This window comes from Pleurodeles waltl, chromosome 9, assembly GCF_031143425.1.
Source record: "Pleurodeles waltl isolate 20211129_DDA chromosome 9, aPleWal1.hap1.20221129, whole genome shotgun sequence".
Classification (NCBI taxonomy): domain Eukaryota; kingdom Metazoa; phylum Chordata; class Amphibia; order Caudata; family Salamandridae; genus Pleurodeles; species Pleurodeles waltl.
The window spans coordinates 903301618-903326784 of NC_090448.1; the positions used below are offsets into that span (position 1 = coordinate 903301618).

Below are 25167 nucleotides of genomic sequence, written 5' to 3' on the forward strand. Positions count from 1 at the left end.
ACACGTAGAAGTAACCATATGAAATAAGACAACATTGCTGCAAAGATTAGACATGTTTACTCGCGGAAAATAAAGTGTATGTGAGCTTTTATGTTGGTACCACACGTCTTCCTCAGTGTCTGTGTACTTGATAGTCCGTTTGTGTACCTTAGTGGACACACCCATCTACAAATGTTCTTGTTCACCCATGTACTTTTGTATGGGTGTGTTTGCACGCGTGTACATCTGGGATAATAACTGTAGGTATGTTCGCAAGAGCATGATTGTGTGATCGTAAGTGAGATTGTGTGTATGCACACAGCAGCAGGTGCATTAACCCAGCGGCTGCACTCTTTGTAGGGAAGAACGGCTGCGGCGCTGCACAGACACTCGCTGTGTTCAGAGAAAACGCTCAGCCGTCTATTCTCATCCCCGCAGGACACGACTTGCAGCCCACTGCAGCACGTGGATGCATGCGGAAACCGTGGCCTGTACCTGCCCAGCTGCTGCTCCCTGTGTCTCCTCACATTCTATCCGGAGACTCCACAAACCATATCCCTTCTAGAAATGTGGAACTTAAAACCCAAGCAAACATTAGGTAAAAGGCTCGGACTGTCTAAAGGTGTCACACATGACAGAGCCACCTATGCAGCAATTATATATGGTGTACGGTACCACCTACTGTACAGGCAGCAGAAAGGTATTTCCAGTCAGAGGAGTTCAGTAAGCATTCAAAGGCCCAAGGAAATAGGCCATATGATTTTATCTGTCAATGAACACAAGGGGAGCAGTACCTAGGATGGTGAAAAGCATTTTGGGGGGGGGGGGGGTAGTTCATATAATATGTAAGGTTTGCTCTTTTCCCGACGCACTTCGTAACTGTCAAATGTGTAACTTCAACCCCACCCTTCCATCGGGCATGACCAAGCCCACGGGAATTAAGCAGTTTTGCGGTTAAGGTGTTTTCCGCATAATTATAGATCTTCCGTCATCTTCAGACTTTAATACAAAGATGTTTGTAGCTTGAATGGCTCAAGAGTTACTAAAATGCAGCAATGAATTTGCTGTGCTGCGGGAGGGGGACTAGTCATCTTTCTTTGGCTTATTGCTGGACTCGGGGCTTAGACAAGTACTATGAGGTTAAACCTTTGCATAGCTAGTGTTAACATGTGTGAAAATAACAAGATTATGAGGTAAAACAATCACAACCTTGCCACATAAGTTGGTCCTCAAACGTCCACCTTGGCATAATTCCAGTGGCCCTGCGTATGACACCTTCAGCCAACCCCAGCTTTTTAGCCAACAGGACTTAGGATGTTGGTTTTTTTTTAGGTCATGCTTCCAAGCTTGAAAGCAAACCTACATGTCCCAGAATGCACCGTGCTGCAGGCTAAGCAGGCACGACTGGCTGTATGTGTTACACATGACATTAGACCACTGGGAAATTAAAAGGGAGGCTTTCCTCTGATAGACCCTCTGGTCTCACCTGTGACATGAGTGATGACTGCTCCGTGTACAGGGCAGCGCAGCTGCTTCCTGGAGGCTTCCTACGACTGCTTGCTTTCTGGAGATGCTACAGCAAGAAGAAGCGCCATAACACTCAACAAGAAGTACCTGTAATACTTTCAGCCTGGCCTCCGCTGACTCGGCCGTGGCTCCTACGCAGTTCTTTAGCTTCTCGATCACGTCGTTCAGCCAGGCTCGGAACTGGTCGACATTGCCCTGGTACTCCTTGTGCTCCGACATGATCCTCGCGAGGAGGTCCACTCTCTCCTGTAAACACGGAAGGACAGTCAGAAGAGCAATGGCTGCAGGGCTTGGGCTCCCCACAGGTGACGGTTGAGAGACAAACCACCCCTCCACCCCTGCCTTATCAGAGGCCTCCAGCCGCTGTCTGACAACGCGTCGCACCACTCAGCCATCCTGACGCCCATTGCAGGCACGCACTGCCAAAAACGCATTATGTATTTTGTACATTACTCTCGTTTTTATTTGGTGAGGCATGACAATATGTTTTATGCTTCTGTTTGAAACAAGAATGATTTACCTCATAGCAGTGTTATACCAAATGTCATCGGCTCTACTCCCTCCATAGTAAATTGAGTGCACAGAATTAGATTGCAGTATGTTTCCTTCATTGACTTAAAAATAGGCCTGACGGCTTTGTTTTAATTGTATGGCTTGGTTCTGTTTTTTTCACAAGGTAAGAAGAAATCAAAGTACAATCAAAATAACTGAAAAAGAGGAAGATTTTTAAAAAAGTACATACACAATCTTCTTTCTACTCAAAGCAATATTCAATTGAACGAGATCAAAGGCAAGGAGCATAAAATAAGTATTTGACCAATGCATCCTTCCCAACATCAGATCTATGCAAATCACAGCACCTCTGGTCTTTGTAGAATTTTATTTAAAAAAAATACACAAAATCCAAAGAAGTGTCTTTTTGATTACCTAATCCGGCTTTACCTGTTGTCAGTTTTAGACCAGACGAGTGACTTCTTTCTTCTGAGGGCAGGTCACATTCATGGAAATGACTTGAGAAGGTTCTGTCACAACATATCATGTTCAGAGTTCCTAGCTGCCTAAAATAAACTTTCCAGCTATATAATCAGTGCTTAATTTGTTCTTGTTGTGTCCGGTGCTGAGCACCGGCACTTATTTTTTAAGGGCTGGCGCTTATTTCTCTGTCTCAAGCAGTTACTGCGAGCAAAAGACGCACATGGGAAAGACGAAAAAAAAAACGAAAAAGCGTTATATTAGGAGAAAGCAGAAAGCTGCAGGAGTGACCTGAAGGGGCAGGGAGAAGCTTTAAATGGATTGAAGAGGCCTGAGATGGCTTCAGGATTATGCTGCCTCAGTATTCTGTGTTTGCACATTTAATTGCAGCAGCCGCGAGTTTAAGAGGAGGACTTTGGGCAAGGCACGTTTTTATTAACAAATTAAGCACTGTATATAACCCAAGATTTTCTAACATTAACCACCTTTTTGAATACCTAACTCAGATCCCTGGGCAATTCATTAACTGTCCAGCCTTTGGTTTTGTAATGTATGTGGACAACATGCAAAGTTAATTCAGATTTGGTAAAAACAGCCTTGATAGTATAAATGACTGGCTGTCCTGGATGACTTTAGTAATTAATGAAGTATAACACCACCTGTGGCTCAGTAGAAAAATCCTATACTTTCGTTTCCCACTGTTGCACTTCATAGGCCTGATTTAAGTTATTAATGGCTTGCCTTTTGGAATTACCTGTGTTCGAAATGTGTTGGTGTTTGCCTGTGTGCATGCTGTAGGTGTTTGCATCCATGAACTGTATGCTTCTGTCTGCTGACATGCACTATACAGCCCTCTGATTTTGTCAAAGCTTGTTTGTTTTAAAGAGAACTCATATGTTCCTCATTCTTACTTACATTAATGCGCAACATGAGGAAAGCGGGAGGCAAAGGGAGTAACAAACTTTATTTGCATATAAACATAAAACATACGCTTCTATGTTTTGAAAATCGTTAGTTGTTGAATTATGCACGAAACACATGATATTTTGTGGCTAGCCTTTCACACATCGTTAGCTGTCTCGCCAAGTTGTTTTTTTTTCCAAAAACCTATACATCAGATGCATGCAAAGAGGGGCTTTTGGTTTGTGGGCGTCTCCCATTGTCCTTTGACATTCACATTTTGCTTCTGCCTATTTGCAGCATGTTGAATGGAAAAATAGGTCAGGCCCCTTTACCCAGTAGCTCCCTTCACTTTGAGTGACTGCCCATCACATCTGTCTAAAATAGTTCCTTTCTTTTCATTGACACACCTGGTTCAAGTCGTGCTTTATTTTATTTATTATTATTATCAGGTTTAAATACTGGCTAATTATTTTGTCTACGAGTTGGGTGCCCAGTTTGATGGTGACCTATTTTCCGTCTCCATTTTAAAATTTCCGAAATAAAGTGTTTAAGTGGCATTGTGAGAGCTTGGTCTGATGGTGACTTATTTTTGTCTCTTTGACAAATAATAATAATGATAAAAAGAATGGCACAACAAAAAGGCTATTTAAAAATCATCACTAGTAAAGCGGCCACCCCAGTGAATACTTTCTAATTTCAGCATTTGTATTGCAAGCATATGGCAGCCACATTTAGGTGGCTGCACTTTTTTCATTTTTCTTTTTGTGCAATATGCTGGCAGTAACAAAAACATTAATGCTGGCACAAGCAGAGGCAAGATCTTTGTCATTGTAATGATTCCGGGAATGGAGCAGGAGTGAGCAGGGTGGGGGTTACACGTTTGACAAACATTTGAAAAAGTTCAAAGTCCTGGGATCTACAGAAAGATAAGCTATCCTTATGTGATTAATTACTGAGCAACCCTCTCGCCTTGAATTCGCTGTGAGGGAGTAAATATTAATGGGACCATATGCTTCAATTAATCCACCAAATACCTACAAATATTCAGTCTGACTATGCTCTTAAAGCTAATGGCTATTAACTTTAAATATATAATTTTCTAGAGTGTCCTATGTCACTGTTTTGGATTGTTAACATTTTGAGACATGTGCAGCAACACATTTTTGTAAAAGACCAGAAATATGGTCTGGAGACATGCACCGTCCACAGCCACCCGGCAGCTTCAACTTTTTAGGTCTGAGGGAGAAATGCTAGGTCCCACTCAGAATGCATACTTCCAAAAACTTAGAAATATGCTCATGTCCAACTATTAGTATGCTTCCTACACATTTTTGACTTTTCAGGGATTCCTAATGAACGGTTGCAGTAAACAAGGAAATGTACAACTTACGTAGATTTCAGTTAATACTCAAATTGTAAATACATTTACCCATGTATATATTGCATGAAGTGGAGTAACATCCATGTGCAAATTAGATATGCATATTTGCGCATATTAACATTTTTGTTTATGGAAAATGTTTCCTCATGGATAACCCTTTCCCTAACTTCCCAATTGATTTTTTGGTTGTTCCTAAAATGGACATAAAGCAATAAGTAATACGCAGCAGCTCAGCGATTTGTGATCTACAATCATTGCGAGGGGCTCAGAACCCCACCAGAAGAGTGAATCACATTTGCTTCTCTATTCATACAAGAAGCTCAGATAACCCTATCTTGTATGGACAGGTCAAGTGGTACTCAGATAGGCATTAAAATGTTACTAGTGCTGTAGGTAGCCGTGTAGTTTCCTAGCATAAACTACTGTGAATTTCGAAGACTCAGCACACAAATTTAAGATTCCCTAATTTCCTCAGAATTAAAATACCAGGTTGTCCTCCATTGCCATCTATTTCCCCCATAGTACCAGGTTCACAAATTTAAGTGCATCATGTGGTAATGACTTGCACAACTTCTATAAATTCAATTGGGGAAAAAGCAGCATTCTTAATATTAATGTAATATTTGTATGTGCAGAGGACCTAGCCTGTACTGTTAACTGGAGTTTAAAGAAGGGGATTTAACAGCTTGCAGAATATTTTACATTCCATGCAAGCGATCCATGTTCTGCAGATCCTTACCTTATATCAACAGAAAATTGGTCAGGAGTCTGTTCACGCTAGGGTATGACTTTGAGACTTCAAATATTTCTCAAGTGTATTGCTTACTTCCTCTTGTAAGATAAATTTAATGAGGGCCAAAGCTGCTGTGATGGACTGAATGATAAATTCATTAAGATCACCTAAATTGCATTTTAGAGATCTGCTGTTAGAGGTACCTTAAGCTCTTTTAGCAATATCATTACATGCTATGTTCAGTTTAAGCTGCAGATAAAGAATCTAATGAATGTATCCAAGTATGAATAGATGTTGAAAATCTTGAACCCCAAATCACACTTCAGACAGAATAAAGATATGACCAAGTAAACTAGCTTTAGTGGGGAAGCCATGGTGGCGAACTGATAACTGACCGTTAATAACTGAGGGGGCAACTGATGGTTATAGTTTGAAGCCGATCACTACTATGTGAAAGACATAAGGAAAATGGGAAGATAAACTTCAAATGGCCCTACCTTTTTTACATCAATGCAGATCATGAGGATACAATTAGTAATCTTGATATGTATAATTAAAATCACCCACCAAAATCTGTATAGTTTCTTGGAGCTGCTGACGCTTTTTAGTGTCGAGCTCACAAGCGCTACATCCCTGTTGTAATCTCTCTTTGAGCTTTTAACCACGGCCATGTCAAGCCTGTCACTTTCATTGGTTCATGGGCTTGCCTTTTAAAATTCACGTGATTTCATTAGTGAAAGGCATGCATACGTCATGCTTTTTCCCGTGTTTAGCCCTCCTCGAGCGCACCAGCAAACTATTGAAAACATACGAGGCTCCACGTTTTCAGCATGGTTTCCGCATTACTTTATCTTTTAACATAGCGCGATCACGCTCAGTTTTTTAATTTTCAATTTCAGCTCAATAATGCTGCGTTTTACATAGCGCAATCGCACTCGTTTTTTTTTCTTTTAATTTGTGGGGCAAGAAAAGTCTGGTTAGGAGTTTACAACGCTAATTGTTCTAACACGAGCAAATGCGAGACCTGTTGCATTGCAAATGCTTGTTTAGATTTGTAGTATAATACTTTTATACAAGAAGGAAGATTGTCTGACCTCAATTTGCAGAATTGTCATTAAGATTTTTTTTTTAAACGTATCCATGTTTCAACGAAAAATTTAAATCCTGCTTGAAACAGACCCCAAAGTTGCTCTGTTTTGCCTTTTTTAAAATATCAGTTTTGGGACTTTCTCTCTCCAGTTTTTTTCTATGAATGGAATATGACGGGCTGATGGTGTGGCTGGGATTTCATGTGTAGTTTCAAAGTGATGAGTTTGCATAGTATCAGTAAGTATTTTTTTTCAAGCATATGCTTTTTAAACTGCACATGCAACCCACTTCTCAGCTTTACATGCAGGAAAAAGACTGGGGAGGGGACAGTTGTAAAAATTAGAGAAACAAGCATTTGCAATGCAATGGGTCTCGAGTTTGCTCGAGCTAGCGCTATTAGCATTGTAAACTCCTAACCGGATTTTTCTTGCCACATAAATTGAAAATGAATAGTAAAACAGTTTCACATAACTAACCAGACTTTTCTTGCCATATAAATTGAAAAGTAAAAGTTTCACATAAGTGAGCCGATGGCTGCCATCAGCGCAAAGTAGACACACAAAGGGAAATAAAAGTTTGCTCGCAGTGAAACCTATCGGCAAAAGTGCAATTATCCATGTAACCGGCAAAAGTGCAATTATCTATGTAACCGGCAAAAGTGCAATTACCTATGTAACAGGATCGATGTCATGCAAATCGATCGATTACTGCCCAGCAAGATCGCACTGCAAAATAAAGAGAAAAGTAGTCCAGAAACCAGACAGAAAACATCGAGCCTCGCATGTTTTCAGCAGTTGGTCGGTGCGCTCGAGGAGGGCTAAACACCAGAAAAGGCATGATATATGCATGCCTTTCACTAATGAAAGCAAGTAGATTTTAAAAGGCAAGCCCAGGAACCAATGAAATTGACTGACGTGACATGAGCATGGTTAGAAGCCCAAAGAGAGGGACAGGGGACGGAGCGCTTTGCGCTCACCCCTAAAAATGGTGGAAACTGAATGCCTTCAGAGGTGAATTAAGGCCCTCTTTTGAACAGGAAGTGTATGTCTGGTTGAAAACAAGGTCCAAAAAATGTTGCCAGCCCTCTCCTTCAGCAGCTTACCTGGCTAAAAAGGTCACAGCAGTCCAGTTTTCCACATAGTGTCTTTTGATGCTTATATAACCTTCTATGACTCGTGTATACCTTTAGGTTTATGTTGTTTGCATAGGTCAACCTCTAAAACTGAATTGCTTCTAGGCACACGAGTGAGGTGGGTAACATAAGCATAAATGGGACAAGATTCTTGTTTTATATAGCCCTTAGTGATGTAAACTTCGCAATAACCTGAAGGGCAATGTGGCTTACAATGACCGTAACTGGAACGAGTAAAAAGGTTAGGAGTGTTTGATGTATCTGGGGTTCACCAAGAGGGTTCAAATGTGTCAAAGATCACCACAGGGTAGAATACAGGCCTCAGTAGACTCTTTGGCCTTCAGTCTTCGGCTTCTGGGAAGACACCGAGCCCACAAGTGTCTCTTCATGACAGGTGCAATGGTGGTTTTAGTGGCATGGCCTTCTAACCTCCCACTCTTTTTTCAAAAGCCAACAAAATGTGATCGGGTTTAATTAATTGTGTGATACTTCCCCTAGCTTACTGCCGGGTCTGGCATCCTGGATGTGGAAGTGCTGAGTGTCTGTTTCAAATCGAGAAGACATCTATTCCAAGAAAAGCAGCAAAACAAGCATTATTGCTTTCACCCTTCAAAAATGACCATGCTACTTATCTGAATTATTTTTAAGGCACATATTCCCTAGAGTCATTTGTTATTGGGGAGTGTACTCAGAAGTAATTAAGTTGTCTTAAGTAGTTACATTTACAAATCTGTACCTCTGTAGTGCCTCATGATTACTTTTTAACCAGTATTTGTTTATTCACGTGCGTTTAGCTGCAGTTTCCCAAGTGCATTAATCAAATCAGACTCATGGCACAGCTTCAAAAGGGGATTTGTGCTTTCAAAGGGAGAGTTGGGTCTATCTTTTATTTTGTGTTAGTAATTTCGAAAGAAATGAAAATGGTTAATACATCTCGTCCTCGTTTGTATATAGGACAGTGGTGACTCACAAATGTCATTTCTAGGACAAAGCTGAATAAAGTACATAAAACTCACTTTAGTTGGTATATAAGAAGGCTTTGATCTATGATATCTGCAAAGATTGCAGAACTCACACTGTTCAAATATACTTCATAGAGCAAGGCATTGTTAGGAAATTCATCCTGGTAAGGCTCATTTACCATTCTTCGAAGGCCCTATTCATACAAAAGGTCTCTGGTTTCTGCATTGAGTAACATAACTCATTTATAAATGGATATGACGGGCAAATGTTTGGACAGGATCAAATGAAATGTACAAGTGATTAACACAAACATGGCCATCTGTCTCAACGAATGCACCTATGATTCTGGCCCTCTAGAGCCTATCACTGCTACTGCAACGCTTTTTAAAGTTAACTATATTCAGTGTGCTCTTATGCTGTAGTATTATTATCTGGATAGTTAATCCGGATAGTAAAATCGGTAGTATTATGATCGCGAATGGAATTAGCCACCTGAGGCTTCACTCAGCTGTACAGTTCTGAAAGCATTTTAGTGTGTAATGAAATTTGAATCGCACCTAGCTGCAGATTCCATTGTTATTAGTGCACAAGTCATTGGAACCCATTTCTTGAGATCAGTAAGATAAAAAAAAATCTAAATCAATCTTAATCTGTCAGGATTTCAAACAGTTTGTGCATTAATCCACTGACCTATGTAATAGTTTTACTGGGCTATAGTAGCTTTTTGTGGTTAAATTAAAGATTCTGGATAGGAAAGATCATACCTCCGGTCTTTCAGACAAGTTTGCAGGCACATTCATCTGCGGCAGCGTTTAATGACATAGAGAGATCTTGAAAGTGCAAGTTTTCCCACTTTTTAATATTTTACAGTAAGGCTATACTCACATACATTTTGACAACCAACAGTGGCAGATTCCAGCAAAATGCATACTTAAGCCACACATTAGTTCCATCATTTAGTCTCAGCCTGGCATTCTACCTCACTGAACAGTTTTCATGCGCTCCAGCACCCAGTCCACCAAACTATAAACAGTGCACATGAATGGCGACATTCAAATATGTCCGTGTATTACAGTCTCTTCATTCCATACCCCCACAATGAAGCAAACCAAGTATGCCTCAATCTTGCAACATTTAGGACCCCATTTTTCTTCCAAGTTGTGAATTAGTAGATCTATCAATATTCTGCAACTGTAATCTAGTTGCAAAACATTAAAAGATTATTTACATTCAAGCAAGGTTTTTTAAAGCATTTGCAAAAGAAAAGGGGTCCCCTTGCTCCCTCCCCAACCCCCCACCTTGTGAATCTTAAAAAACTTTGTTTGGGAATAAGCATTGTTCTAATAGACAATTGCCCATTCTTAGACAATTAAAGAAAAAAGGGAATGGGCTGAAATCTAAAAAAAAATTTTTGAGTGAAAGGCAATCATACGGTAGTCTGCAGACTAAAGCAGGCCACCATCCCTGTGACTGCCTCCAAATGGAATGAGTTTTAATTTGCAAACTACGCCATGTTTATTAGTGAGGAGGGCAGATTGTGACATACTCTGAATCCTTTATGTGAAAACAGGCCTACTCATACAAAAGTTAGTTCGTAAAAAAGTTGTTTTAGTTGCAAAAATATTGGTCACAAATTGCGACCAGTATCTGTGAACAGAAAAAGCAGTGACTCATGCCCAGGTTTACTAACAATAAAACTCTTGCCTGCTGACTGTGCTTATTATGAAATATGTTTTCTGCTCTGGAAACTAACAACTATGATATTTTCTGTCACAGCTCGCCAACCTGTAAAGGGACGGGCGGGTGCAGCGTGCAGAGTGAGGGTGGGGGGTAACATTTAACTAAAAAAAACAACAACAAAAACGTATCTTTGCCGCGCCGCTCCTCTCTCCGTCGTCGTCACTGCAGGCAGGCACAGGCTCCCAGATTGCCCTGCGGCCAATCCTGACACTGCTCAGAGCAGCATCAAGATTGGCTGGGAGCACCCTGGCTGGGCGCTCCCAGGCAGACTGGGAGCCTGTGCAGGCTCTTTCCAGCTTGGCAACACAGTGCCAAGCTGGGGAGAGCCTACTGCGCATGTGTGTTTGGCCGGCCCGAGACAGCCGGCCAAGACCACACATGCGCTCAGAGCACTCCCCTCACTGCCCATCACCGCCATGGCCACGCCCCTTTCACTACGAAGGGATGATATACCAATGATAATAAACCAAGTTTGTTATCCCTTCATGGTGAAAGGTTTGCAGCTTCTGCTGCTGGTGGGGGTGGGGGTGGGGGTGTGGGGAGCCGCCCCTGGCAGAGGCAGCTGGTGAACTTTGAAAGTTGAGGGGTGTAAGTAACTATCTTAACTCGGCTTTTATCTTTCTTTAAAATATATATATATATATTTTGAATATGTGCTTTTTAGAGATCCATCCACTCATAAAAACATTTTTAGCTTTTCCTTTAACATAAATTATGAAAAATGTTAAAAGAAAAGTGTTTTGCACTCTCCTCCAGCAACTCCCAGCAGATAAGTAATTCAAAACGCCTGATCACAACTGCTAACATTCATCTTGCATTGCACGCTGACACATGTTTTTATACAGAAGTTCACTCCACACATTTAGCACACAGACTGCTTACCTCTCCCGATGTGCACAAAGTGATTTTTGAACGTTAGTTTATGTCTCAAGGTTGCCCCAAGCAGTTTCCAGTTGAGGACCTAGCGCTGGCCAACGGGCCAGACAGTGCTAGGCCTCACCTAGCTACCAGTGCAAATAAGAACGGCTGTGACAGGGAGTGGGCAGGGGGGTTGTGCGGTAAGAGGTGATAAGACTCTCTAAGGGAAATGTTATGGGCCAGAGGGGGGAATAAGGAGCTGATGAGCTGGCCTGAGGGGGCTGAGGGCTGCAGAGGATAGAGAGCTAAAATGCGAACAGGAGGCAAGAGGATTCAAAAACGTTATGAAGGTACATGTGAAACACTTTGTCCTATCAAAATTCTGTCTCCTATTATCATAGGCTGACCGTATCAAGGGTCAGCCAGTCAGAGGAGGAGGCGGGATCTTGGAAGGATACACTCATAGCAGATCCGGGCGAGCCGATTCTCGACTGAAGGCCTGGAAAAACTGCTGCTTTAGGCAGTGCCTGACTGCCCTAAAGTCTGCCTCACAGACACACACTGCGCATGCAGGGTTTGAGTGATACTGAAGTCATCCACCCCACATGTGCAGCGGGTTTGTACACTGCTATGCTCTACTGCTAATTCCAGACTGGGCAGTACGTGTGTCTCACACCAGTCTTCCAATCTCCTTCTCCTTCCTCCAAGACGAGTGGGCCCGCCAACAATGCTCTCATACAGGAACCACCCCATGAAACACTTAAGTATTATTGGAGTTTTGCAGATTATCAAAATAGAGGTGATGTAGTCTATGCGTCACCGAGCGAGATCCATAAAATACGAGATAAGCAAAACAAGTCTAGAGTTAACATAGAAAACAACTGATAAATCGTGCACTTTTGGGACTTGATTAGATACAAACATGGCTCTAATGGACATCAACAGGAGCCGAGGCCTAATACATACTCTGCTGACCTAAAAGGAAACACTCTGGAACCCAGACACGGAGCAAACACAGCTAATAATAGAGATGTCTGACATTTAAAAAAGAGATTCATTAGCCTAGCATGTGTTTGTAAATACATACTCCATGCCAGCCTATGTGTGTGTTCTTGGTTCAAACATAACTCAGGCTCTGCCATATACCATAAGTTATAATTTTATTTTGAAAATCCATTAAAATTGAAAGTAAACAATTAATCAATATAGCCCAAATAACACTTTAAAACCCACATAACATTACAAGTTGTTAAACTCAAAGAACAAAAGACTTATTGCATTATTTCTATTTCCCTGCACCTATTTTTAATAAGCATTTAAAACAAGTATAATACATATGTTGATACTTTTTTTGCTTGTTGCTTCCAGTTTCCACACACAGACACCTTCCAATCTCACCTGTGCTTTTTTCTTTATTCCTTCATAATCGCTTTTCATCTGGCTCTGTACCGCCTCATCTACGCTCGGGTCCCCAATCCGATTGTATAGGGCGGCCGCCTCTTCCAGGAGCCGGTCTAGCAGTGTGGCCTGGTTGTGGACATCTTTAAGCAGGACCTGGGCATGGCTCAGCTGCCATTGCTTCTCTTTCAAGCCAAGCTGCAGTTCTATGTCTGGTTCCAGGGTCAGCCTCATGGTGTGGAGCCACAGAGCGAACTCATCGCGGGCTTTCAAATACTCGCTCCAGTGGAGCCACACCCACTCGATGCGGCTGTAAGGGAAATGGATAACTGATATGTATGTAAGTATGTGCAGTAAGTAAATAAGAATATGGAATGATAATCCCAGGTGGGGCCCAAGTCACTCAAATGGGAGTGTATACAAATTGGAGAGTTCCTATACAAGAAAGTAAAAGGTTTGCTAATTTGGTGTGTTCTTGGAGATAAATGCACTACTCTCATAGCAACACAAACCACAATAAAGAAACATAGAGCAAAAGGGAAAAGTCGAGTTGCCTACTTTGCAGACCACCTGGTTCTGTTTACACACCCCTGAAACGGCATCGTAATGAAAGCTCCAATGACAAGTAAAGTATATGACAATAGAAAGGCTAAAGGTTTTCAGATACGTGAGCAACCAACAGTGTAAAAATGTAGAAACTGCTGTAGAATTTGCAGAGTCAATTTTTCTTAACATTACATAGTTAAACTCCAGATTAAGGTCTGATCGTTTCCAAATCGAGATTGACTCCTTAATGTTAGAGCATCGGGGTTATAGCAGTTGTTATGTATTTTGTATCTCAGTAATCATAAACTCAGTATTTTAAGATAGATCTATTAAAACACATACATGTAATACTAACAATATGTGTTGGTAATAAATTGATGAAATTAGAAATTACTCCGGACATACTGTACATGGTATCATAACATACATAATGAGATTTGCAGAAGATTGATGGCATATTGAGTGGTGTAGAAGACTGGTGTGGAGTGGTGCAATAGAGTGCCACTTAATATTCTGACATTTACAAGAACAAGTTTGAATATGCAAAGTAAGTGTCTCCAATGCTGTAAAAAAGTATGAGAGTAATTTTGCTTGACACATCCCTGATAACATCAGTAGGACTGCTTCAGTGAAACTTATCAAGGAGTTTTAATATAAGAGATTTTGATGTCTATTTTGGTACAGTTGGAGAGATAACTTAGTGAGTTGCAGGGGCGGCTCCTCTGTTAGGGCGGAGGAGCATCGCCCCCTCCACCACCCCATCAGCAGCAGCAGCTGCAAAGCCTTTACAAGAAAAGAATATTAAACTATGTTTATTATTGTTTTCTTGTAAAGGAGCAGGACCACGGGGTGACGAGCAGTGAAAGGGAGTGCTTCAGTACGCATGTATGTTTCGTGCCGGCCAAACACACATGCGCAGCAGGCTCTCTCCAGCCCAACAACACAGTGGCGGGCTAGAGAGCATGTACAGGCTCCCAGTGTGCCTGGGAGCGTCCTGGCTGGGCACTCCCAGCCAATCCTAATGCTGCTCTGAGCAGCATCATGATTGGCCGCAGGGCAGGATGGGAGCCTGTGCCTGCAGCAGAGGAGCGGATGGAGCGGTGCGGCGGCGATCGAGGTTATTGTTTATTTTTCAAATGTATTAATTTTATTTTTATTCGCACCGTGCACTGCCCTGCCCCTTCCGCACACCACGGCTGGTGAGTTGAGTTTGTGTTGCTGAGATTTTGTGTATTGCACAAGACACAAGTTTTAACAATATAAAGTCTGGCTCACCATTTTCTTCTTCTTAGCCCAATAAAATGTATATCACTGAGATGGACATTCCTCTGTGGTAGGTGGTGCATTAAGTTTTCACTTGCTTCTAAAACACCTGGAGTTGTGCAGGTAATTACTTTGCATCTCACCAAGACGACTCAGCCTTAAATCCTTCCAAGGTAGGTAAATTGAGTACCACTAACTAGGATAACCCTAACATTTGCTATTTACTGCACTCCAAAATGACAGCGTGTAGCATGATTCGCTTTATAAAAAACAAGACATTGTTAAAACCAAAAAGTGAAAAATCAGTTTTGGGGTCCTTTATTTCAATGGTCAATATAATTATAAGCTGTGTTGTTTATAACATGAGGTTACATCGTTACTCGTGTAGTCATATTTATATTTCAGAGAGGAAAGCACTTCAGTTGCTCATTTACTGAGACCATTTACTTTTCAGTCACGCTGAAAGGCTTCTGAAGTTTGGTGTTTTCAGCTTAGGTCACTCTAGAAAAGTTCACCCGTGTTCTCCAGACCAGGCGTTCCCAACCTTTTGACTTGAGTGGACCCCCAATTTATCATTACTGGAACCCAGTGACCCCCACTGAATCATTATTGGAATCTGGGGACCCCCCCACTGAGTCATTACTGAAAGCTGGGGACCAAATCTGTTAAATTTTCTAAGCAGTTGCGGACCACCTGAGGAGGCTTCGTGGACCCCCAGGGTTCCCCGGACCACAGGTTGGGAACCTCTGCTCCAGACTATTTGATAACAGTCTGAAAATGAACTAGGACAGTCTTTCACTAGCATTCATCTCTATCAATTTGAGGTTTTCCCTAATTTAGAGGCACTTACCTATGGCAGTGAGTCATGTATGTTGTGGTGTCTTCGAACATGGACTTGATGTGTTTAAGCTTGGTCTGTATCTCATGCTTCTCGTCCTCACTGCTCTCCTGAAGAAGAACCTCAGCTTTCATTAGTACCAAGTCCATCTTAAACTGCCCTTCAGGCTCCAATTCACAAATTCTCTGTAGCATAAATAAGAAGAAAGAGGCAACTAAAAAAGTTCATTACGCTGAGTATCCGTAAATATAACCTCTCATTATATATCAGCAGTAGTACTCTACTGATGGACGTGCACAGTGGTTAGGGTTGGGATCTGGATTTGCAGGTACATTGCAAAGGGAAGCTTTATGTCATGTTAGTTACTTAATATGAGGTGACAAAATCATACTGTTAGTTCAATGGGTTCCTCTGTTGACAACTTTGTTGGATTTCATGAGTTTTAGTGTTTCAGGATTAGAAAGTGTGCCATTGCACCTTAAAAGAAAAGCATTTTTAGGACAATAGGTCTGGCTTTAACATATCAGTGTATGTGAGCATGGCTTTCACAAATATTGTTTGCATGTATTGCATGCTGACATGCTGCCTATTGTGTTAAAGCAGGCTTTGATGTCTTTGACAATGCTGGGGAAGTAGTAGCAAATGTGAATGCTGTCTGTGTGGAATACACGCAGGAGATAATGAAATGAATGTGCCAACAAGTGTAAAATAGTCCCTCATGTATTCCAGTGCAAGCACTCCCCGGAAGGAGCAATGATACACCAACAGCACGTAACATGAGGTCACACAGCAATTCTCCTCAGTGGTGTCAGAGACCATTCTATGTATATTTTGAAGAAGTGGTAACAATACGCTCTGTAGAAAGTTACGTTGTCATGCTAGACCTAAGTAAAAGAAGACTGGGAGGGCCCAAGGAGTGCATCTTCATCTATTGGTCTATTATTGAGTCATTCACTTTAAGCTTATACCCACTACAGCATACAGTATGGGACAGTTAGCTAACTAAACTGTGAGTTATGGCATTCTGCACTTTCAAATGGAGAACGTAGACAGAAAATCGATTCCTTAAGAGCCAAGAAATGGACAGAAATGGGTGCTCTTTAGGACTAAAAATAATTTACTTCTACCCATTTTTTTCTTTTTTAGATTAGAGACTGACAGCTTTTTCACCAACAACGTTTTGCAACATCCATAGCACAGAAAACAAGTATTGACAAAGCCAAAAGGCCTGTAACCAACAACTGAGCTAATGTCTTTGTCAGTGCAATTATGTGGTGTAGGGAGTGGAAACAGTCCCACAAAGGACATATGGCAGACCCACTTATTAGACATACATAATAAAACAGGTAAAGCTCACATTGAGACACTTCCCATATTCTCTACCTGGGAATGGTGGGATTATTATCTAAGGAAATTAGTTTAAACATTAGAACTACCCCTCCAGGTAAAAGATACTAATGCTCTCTTCACATTCACATCAGAAGAGTCTGATAATTAAAACATGGCCAGATTTTTGTACACACCACCAAATTATCCTACTTCAAACTCCTCTCAATATTTGCAGATGAGGGAACAGATGCATAGGAAGCTTAAGGATACCAGGTCCCAAAAAGTCTTGCAAACCAATGTTTTAGCTCAAAATGTGCAATCTCCTAATGTGCATGAACAATCCTGGTTTGAAGATCAGGATCTGTGGACATCTACAGATAAAGATGAACCTTATATGTGTGGAACATCCACCCGGGACACAAATCTTCTGCAGCTGTAATTGAACTGCAACACAGGAGTTAATCCAGAAACAAATGAAGTAGGAAAGTAAAAGGATTTCTTCACATGCAAAACAATTTTCCAGGTGGAGAAAAAATCTGGGGAAAATTAAATTTCCCCTAAAGGTAAACCCTTAGATTGTTACCCCGTGAACAGTTCTCAGGCAGAAGTTTAGGGAAATGAAAAGGATGTTTAAAATGTTCATAGGTTTCCAGGAGCATTCCGGGGAATTTTAGCAAATCACCCAAAAGTATAAATCCATTGAAGATGAAAGCACAAATCTATGATGCTTAAATTGTACAACTTCTTAGAAATTGGACCCAAATTAATTTTACCCACATTAAAGGAACTTGCTCTTTGGAGAAGATGGGTTAAGATTAATGGTCTGCTGGTTTCATAGTGAACAACTTGCACGCTTTCATACACCTAGTTTTTACACCTGTACTCTACTAGAATCTTTTTTATGCCATTGACTCTGCTTTTATAATTCAGACAGGAACTGCAGATATTAAAACTAATGTTAACCTACAGACAAAGCAGATGTTTGCAGAACAGATCAAATTAGGAAAGCAGGGTAACTGCAATCCTGGTAAGTTAGCACCATAAGGCCCTATTTACGAATGGCATTTTAATTCCAGTTGGCCTGCTAAAAAAAGCGACAAGGTATAGAAAAGGAAAATGGCAGCTATGTGCCCATCTGCAGTGTGAAGGCTCACCCTCTGTGAGTGAAGACAGAGATGAGTAAGATGGCGGGGTTTTTTATGGGACAGTTAGGAAATTTAAGAAAGTGAATAAGAGTAGTAGGAAAACGGACAAGCTAGAGTCCTGTGGGGAGAGACATGGAAAAACCTCCCTCAACACATCAGAGCCTCTTCCTCACTTCCTGAGTTCTGCAAGAAGCTGAAGGACCGGCTCTTCATATAAGCCCATTGGGGACCACACACCTGTCCAAGCCCCTGGAAGCCCTCTTTGATTGATAAGTGCGCTATATAAATCAACATAACAAGGCATGTGATGATTTATGAGAAGCACCTTCAAACAGGGTGAAGTCCACATTTTCTTACCTCAGTCTCCCTCAGCCTGGCTTCCAGCGCCGACCTGGGCCCCTGGGTGTTGTCATTCAGCCGCAGTCTATCCTGGATGGCCTTCATCCATGCTTCAGCACTCTCCATACTGCTCTCAAACTCATCATGCGGCTGCTGGTCAGTCATCTCATTGGAAGACACTGGAAGGACAAAATTGGACAATGAAAAACATTCAAGAAACAGTTGAAACCTTCAGGCTTAAATGCCTAGTTCATGGCTCACAATGGAAGTCGGTGGTAAAGTGAGGAACACAATCATGCATGACATAAATATGTATGCAGATATTGTTCTACATATTTAGTATGCAATCAGTCGTTTTCTACTACCATGTCATTCTTGTAGCTACCATCTCCACTTTGTCAGATTATTTTCTATGATCTGAGCCACAGTTCCCATGTGGGATTCCAAAGTGGCTTATTTGAAAGATAGGACTAGTGGAAAACAAACAACATTAACAATTTTGAACTTCGAGCTGCAGCAGTTCTAGTCAACCTACAGTGGCTAACAAACTTCTCTAGAGTTCATTGCCGCATCATTCACATCACCAGCAACCAACTGTCTCACAATAAGTCACCTGCATCCTCCCACACATTCTCAGGTCAAGGGCCTATGATTGGAACACCAGGAAATACATGCAAGATGTTCTCAATGGAAAACTGTTCTCCATACTTCTTTCTTTCAAAGAAAAAAAGTGACAACTCTCTCTTGCTCCAGAGTGTGTTCACTCAGAGAAAAGGAACAGTTTCTTCTTTCCAGAACACAAATTCCATTATGTATGGTCCCAGAGATTTATTTCACTAGCAGGAGCTCGCAACCGGAGACTACCTAAGTGGCATGTCAAAAGGAATGATTCTTTTACATTTATAACACAGTGCAATTGAAAAACATACCAGCAACTTCCAGTAAACTTTACAAAACTTAAAAGTTAATCATAGTAGCAACAACTCTGATGAAGCTCTGAGAAAATAATGTGTATGCTTGTCAGTTGCGCACTAATTCACCAAACTGTAAATCTTTATAAGCCCAACATGCATAATCCCAAAAAAGAAGGAATCCTCGAAAACTATTTACATACGAAAAAACTCTTCATAAAAGTTCTTGACAATTTTGCAGAATAAGCTCAACAAGTGACTATTTGGGAGAACGGTAGAGCATGACTAAAACGCACAGCAGAAGCCTGGGTCACAGAGTGAGTTTATAACATGATCCTCAGGTGGCAAATGACACTGGCAATGGCAAGTGTGAAGGTGTGGCTTCACACTTCTTCATTTTGTAATGGCAATGCCTGCCCTGTTAACTTAAGTTTCAGTAGCAGAATGATATAAATTAGCATGTTTTACATATATTACATGCAAAGCATTTACTTATCATAGCTGATCACACTGAACAATTGGGGTTTTCAGAAACTTACTCTGTGAATGACTAAGTCCAAAATTGATCAACCCAAAGAAGAACGGGACACAGGGAGGAAAGACATATATATGTGTATGTGAGTGTTTGCTTACAGCATCCGTGTCTCTGTGTAAAAGTTAACTTTATGGCAAAGGGTCCTCCACCTTGGGGGAGCCGGACATATGGCAGAGTGGGGATGGTGATGACCTGGAGAGGGCCAGGCGATTAGTAGCGCACATTAATGGCACAGTGAGAGGTCACAGTAAGCAGATGACCGCTGCTTTTGTTGGGGGGCACCACTGGGAGCAGTGAGGTGCTACCAGTGATTGCTACAACCCCGTCATGGGGGATATGTGGGGGTTGCTCCTGTGGTTGGTGTTGGTGGGGCCCCTTAGCTAGTGGTGCAGGTACCTTCTGCGCCAAACGCTGCTTTGGTGGGCTGTGCGCCTAGGGGCCCGACTGCGATGGTGACAGCTCCCCCTACTCAAGAAATCATGACTACAGGTACAGGAGCTCCATTACCGGCCATTGGTTTGGGTGATGTATGGTCTGAGAAGGAGCAGCTGGGCAGGCATGCCTCAGTGGAGGTGAAAGAAAAATTCTAGAAGGGGACATACATAGACATTTTTTAGTTGCTTGTGGACAAGCCAGAGAAAGAGGAGGCCAAGTGGTGCAAGGAATGTTCTCACTGTAGGGACTGTAGTCACTGGCTGTACAGAAAGAAGTTAGAGGAAACACTGGTGAACTAGGTGAGAGGTTTCTCAATATACCAGGCCATTCTAGCTGAGCGCTTCAATAATTTGGATGCCCAACAGCGCTATCAGAATAGAATTGTGTGTGCTCATGATGAGTATGGTGATTTGGCCTTGAATAAATATGATAAAGAATTCTGAAGGTTTAAGGCCACAAAGCCATCATTGGCCTGGGATCTGATTGTCGTCATCATGTGCCTGCAGTATATGAAGCCGCACAGTCCTGACGGTACAGCTGATCAGCCCCTTCACATGGGCTCAGAGTCTGCTAGCAGCCGGAGGGGGGGTAAGAAGGGTGCCTGTTGGGACTTCAATAGGTAGACCGGTACACAGCCTGTAGGGGCGTGTAAATTCAAGCATTTTATCTCATTCTGTGGCTTGGCCTCACACCCTGAATCTAAGTGCTTTAGGAAGTCTAAAAAGAAAGATAGCAAAAAGCAGGATCGATCAACCAAAATTTGACAAGGTTCCCTTACCAGTTAATTTTTGTCAGTGGTTCCATGGTTTAATGTGTACAAAATTCATCTGGCAGCGCAGACTCTGTATGAGGGTTTCAAGGAAGGTTTCAGGATCCCAGTCGAAGGATATGTAGGCCAACAGTCACTCAGGTCTAATCCGGGTGTAGCTAGGGCTAAGATCCTTACGGAGATGAGTCTGGGAAGGGTGGCAGGCCCTTTCAAAGCAATTCTGCTTGAGGGTTTCATTTGCTCTTCCCTGAGGGTGGTACCTAAAAATGAGCTTGGCGAGTTTAAACTTGTACACAACCTATCAGCTACAATGGGTCAGCCAGTGAACAAGGCTAGTGACAATGCTTTTTGTTTGGTTAAATAAGCTTCCCTTGACCAAGCAATTCAGATGCTACATAAACTGGGGATGGAGACTGTTGGCAAAGTCTGATACTGAGACTGTCTTCCAATTGCTTCCTGTACATCCACAGAATTTTAATCTGCTGAGGTTTCAATTTGAGGGTGCATTTTGTTTTGATAAGTGAAAGTCCTTGGGCTGCTCAGTATCTTGCTCCTACTTTGAGAAATGCAGCATGTTCCTTAAATGAGTCTTTAGGTGGAAGTCAGGCCATTAGTGGGTGTTGCAATACCTCAATGACTTTCTCTTTTTAGGGCCACCTGGAACTGAGGCTTGTGCAAAGGCCTTCTGAGCCTTTATGGGAGAATTTGGGGTTCGACTGAATCAGGGCAAGACACTGGGGCCTGCAACAACAACTGAATTTCTGGATATAAAGTTGGATTCTGTGGCAGGGATCTTGATGCTCCACAATGAGAAGGTTTGTGCCTTTTCACAAGCCTTACTGGGAAAGTCACACTGCATTAGTTACAAATCTTGCTGGGGCAGCTTAACTTCACCCTGCGGATCATCACCCTGTGCATTCCCTTTTCCCAGTCCATTGCCCAAGCTATGTCTAGCCAGAGGGAGAAGCACCATCACACCAGGTTGTCTCGTGAGGTCACGTAGGATATGAGGATCTGGGAGACATTCTGACAGGAGTCTAATGGGACAGTGTTGTGGCCCAGCCAGTCGAGAACCAATGAGGAGATCAGTTTCTTAACTGATGCAGCAGGCAGCAAAGGTTTTGGTGCTATGTTGGGCACTGCTTGGTGGGCACAGCGGTGGCTCAGTGAGTGGCTGCAGACTGAGTTGGTGGCTAACATTGGTTTCCTAAAGCTGTTTCCAATTCTGGTACCACTGTCAATTTGGCCAAAGAAGTTCTGCAGCCAGTCAGTTTTCTTCTGGTCGGACAGTATGACAGTAGTGGAATGCACCAATCAGCAGGCAGCAAAATGCAAAATGATTCTGAGGTTACTGAAGGAGATTGTATTGCATGGTTTTAAGCTGAATGTGCTGTTTAAAGCCAAACAACATGTCCCTGGCGTGTTAAATAACAGGTTCATTCACCCAGGCGCAGTAGCTTTTCCTATGCCTTTCCTGGACCATATGTTGCAGCTCAGGGCCCAAGCTTACAGGCCTTGTGGCAGCCAGCTTAACGCCCAAGACTGGGCATTGAACACATACTGCAAGTTTGTGGGGCACGTCGGGTTGGTTTGCTTCCACTTCAGTCCTGACATTCCTAGGTTCGCTAAGGAGTAAGAGATGGTCAGTGGCCTGCACCAGGTGCCACACTGCGGCGATATCCTTTCTTGCAAAAATGTTGGGTCGCACAGATATGACCAAGTCTTTCTTGGTACAAACAGCCTTGAGGGGTGGCAATGTCTAGAGGGAGCCAGGCTAGACTACATGTACCCCATCGACGCAGGAAAGCTAGCTGCAATTCTTGGATCTCTGAGGGCCATCTGCAGGTAACAGGATGAGGTCTGACTCTTTTGGTGGCTTTTATCCTTGCTTTCTTTGGGAACTTCAGGGTGAGTGAGTTAGTGGCCATGAACCAGAGGTTTTTTTGAGAGGGTTTACAGCTACCTGATATTCAGTGGCTGTAGGGGTCCCTGACGATTAACGTCCTCCATTCCAAGGTGGCCCAGTTTGGTAGAGTTGACTACATCTTATTGCACGTGGCCTGGGAACTCCATGTTGCCCCTTGAGTAACGTGAGTAATTTCTAGCTCATCGGCCCCAAGGTGTGGGGGCCCCCTCTTGGTCCATGCTGATGGGACGCCTTTGACCAAATATCAGTACTGCAGGATGCTTGACAGAGCCCTGCGGATGGAGAGTTATGAGCTGGCTGAGTTTAAGTCTCACTCCTGTAGGACAGAGGCAGCCACCACAATGGCAGCAATGGGGTTCACAGCCTCTGCAGTGAAAAGATTTGAGAGGTGGTCCTCTGATTGCTACAAGCGCTACATTATATTGCACGTGTTGTAGCATTTGTACCTAATCGCAGTCTCCACTCCCCCAATTCTTTTTTTGTTTTGGGTGCAGGTCGGGCACGGAGTTTCAAGCCAGCTACTGGGTTTCTTGATGACCCCTGTGGTCACTGAGGTGACAGAAATCACTGACATGCTGGTTTTGGGACATTCGTATGCGCAGCGAGCTAAAGAGGTTTATTTTGTAGGTGGTTTCGCAGCCAAGGTGCAGCAGGCAGGTTACCGCCTGTCCTTTTATTGGTTGCGGTGGGCTGCTGCGGGCCCAATTGAGGGCCTCCTTGGACACAATGTTACCAAGGGTGTACGCTCCCCCTGAGGTCATCATAGGGCAGCCCGGTGGCAATGATCTGGTACACATTGGCAAGAGGGATCTGTTTGAACAGTTGATCTCTGAGATTAGTTAGCAGGCAAAGAGGTTTCCTCAGGCTGTGCCTGCATGGTCTAACATCATCCCAGGGCTGCAAAGGAGGAGTCATAACTCACTCAGAGCTCTGAATGAATCAGTGAAACATTAAGTTGTTCAGGTCACCCAAGTTATAGTCCATACCTCATGGCTTGATTAAAGGTGAACATTTTTTCCTACGAGACGGAGTTGATTTATCGAAGATGGGTAATGAAATGTTCTTAGAAAATCTAGTGGCCTGGTTGATTCACCACCTGCGGTACTAGCATTGATCGGGGGTCAGATAGGGAAACTATTCTAGTCTGTGGCAGGTGAGGTCATGATTGGTGGGACAGTTTGGATCCATATAAGGCATACCTTATCCTTACATAAGCCTAACAGCGGTGTCACGGGCCCTCCAAGAGGTGCTGGCAGAGAGCCGAAGAATCTCTTTACCCCAGGCCCACATTTTGTGCGGCCTGGCGCTCTTGTTACAAAATACATTTAAATAAAAACAATGCAAAAAAGAATTGGCAAAGCCAATAGGTCTCACCTATACAAGAGCTATTGGCTTCGACAATGTGTTCTGCCATGTTGTACACTAGTATGGCTGCTGTTCAACGTGGCTAAAAGTTAGTGGCATGAGTGTCAGAGTGGAGCGGAGTAGCAGACTGTTGTATACTGGATTTGTTGGAATATCGTAAACTAGAGTAGGATAAGTACACTGTCATAGAGTTGAGGGGAGTAAACTTCAGTGGTTCAGTGACAGAGGGTGTCATAGAGAAGAGTTGGTGGGGTGGATTGGACTGGGGCAGACTGGAGTGGGACAGATTGTTTTGGAATGAAATAGGGTGGAATAGGGTGGAGTGGGTTGGAGTGGATTGAGGTAGCGGGTGGACTAGATTGGAGTATAGTGGGGTGGATTGGCGTATACTGGGGTGGACTGAGTGGAGTGGGGTGGACTGGATTTGAGTGGGGTGGATTGAAATGGGGTGAGGTACATGGGATTGGGGTAGATTTGAGTAGAGTGGATTAGACAGGGGAGGGTGGTCTGGACTGGAGTGCTAGGAGTAGGTTGGGGTGGATTGGACTGGGGTGGGTGGAGTGGGGTGGATTAGATTGGACTGGAGTGGGGTGGATTGGTTCAGATTGGATTGGAGTGGGGTGGATTGGTTTGGGTGGAATGGATCGGTTGGCATGGGGCGGACTGGATAGATTGGAGAGGGGTGGACTGGGATGGGATGGGTCATTGGAACAGAGTGTGGTGGATTGGAGTAGAGTGTGGTGGATTGGAGTGAGTGGTGTGGATTGGAGTGGGGTAGGGTGGACTGGAATGGGGTCAGTGGATTGAAATGTGGTGGGTTTGATTGGATTGGGATGTGGTGGACTGTAGTGGGATTGAATAGTTTACAGTGGGGAGGGGTGTGTTGTGTTGGATTGGGGTGAACTGGAGTGAATTGGGGTGGGGTGGGGTGGATTGCATTGGGGTGGGGTGGATTGGAGTGTGGTGGGTGGATTGGAGAGGGGTGGGATGAACTTGGATTTGGTGGGGTGAATTGGATTGGGGTGGTGTAGATTGGGGTGGAGTGGATTGGAGTGTGTTGGAATAAAGTGGGGTAGCCTGGATGGATTTA

General features: G+C 43.0%; 1 protein-coding gene across 2 annotated transcripts in view; it reads right to left on the reverse strand.

The window, feature by feature from the left end:
* SYNE3 (spectrin repeat containing nuclear envelope family member 3) overlaps positions 1-25167 on the reverse strand; it is a 378235-nt gene that overhangs the window by 169564 nt on the left and 183504 nt on the right. For both annotated transcript variants that reach the window (XM_069208251.1, XM_069208252.1), the window contains exons 3-6: positions 18154-18314; positions 15335-15507; positions 12676-12985; positions 1594-1752 (exon numbers count right to left, since the gene is read on the reverse strand). In XM_069208251.1, coding sequence (XP_069064352.1) covers positions 1594-1752; positions 12676-12985; positions 15335-15507; positions 18154-18314 — 803 coding nt within the window. The remainder of the gene's footprint in view (positions 1-1593; positions 1753-12675; positions 12986-15334; positions 15508-18153; positions 18315-25167) is intronic.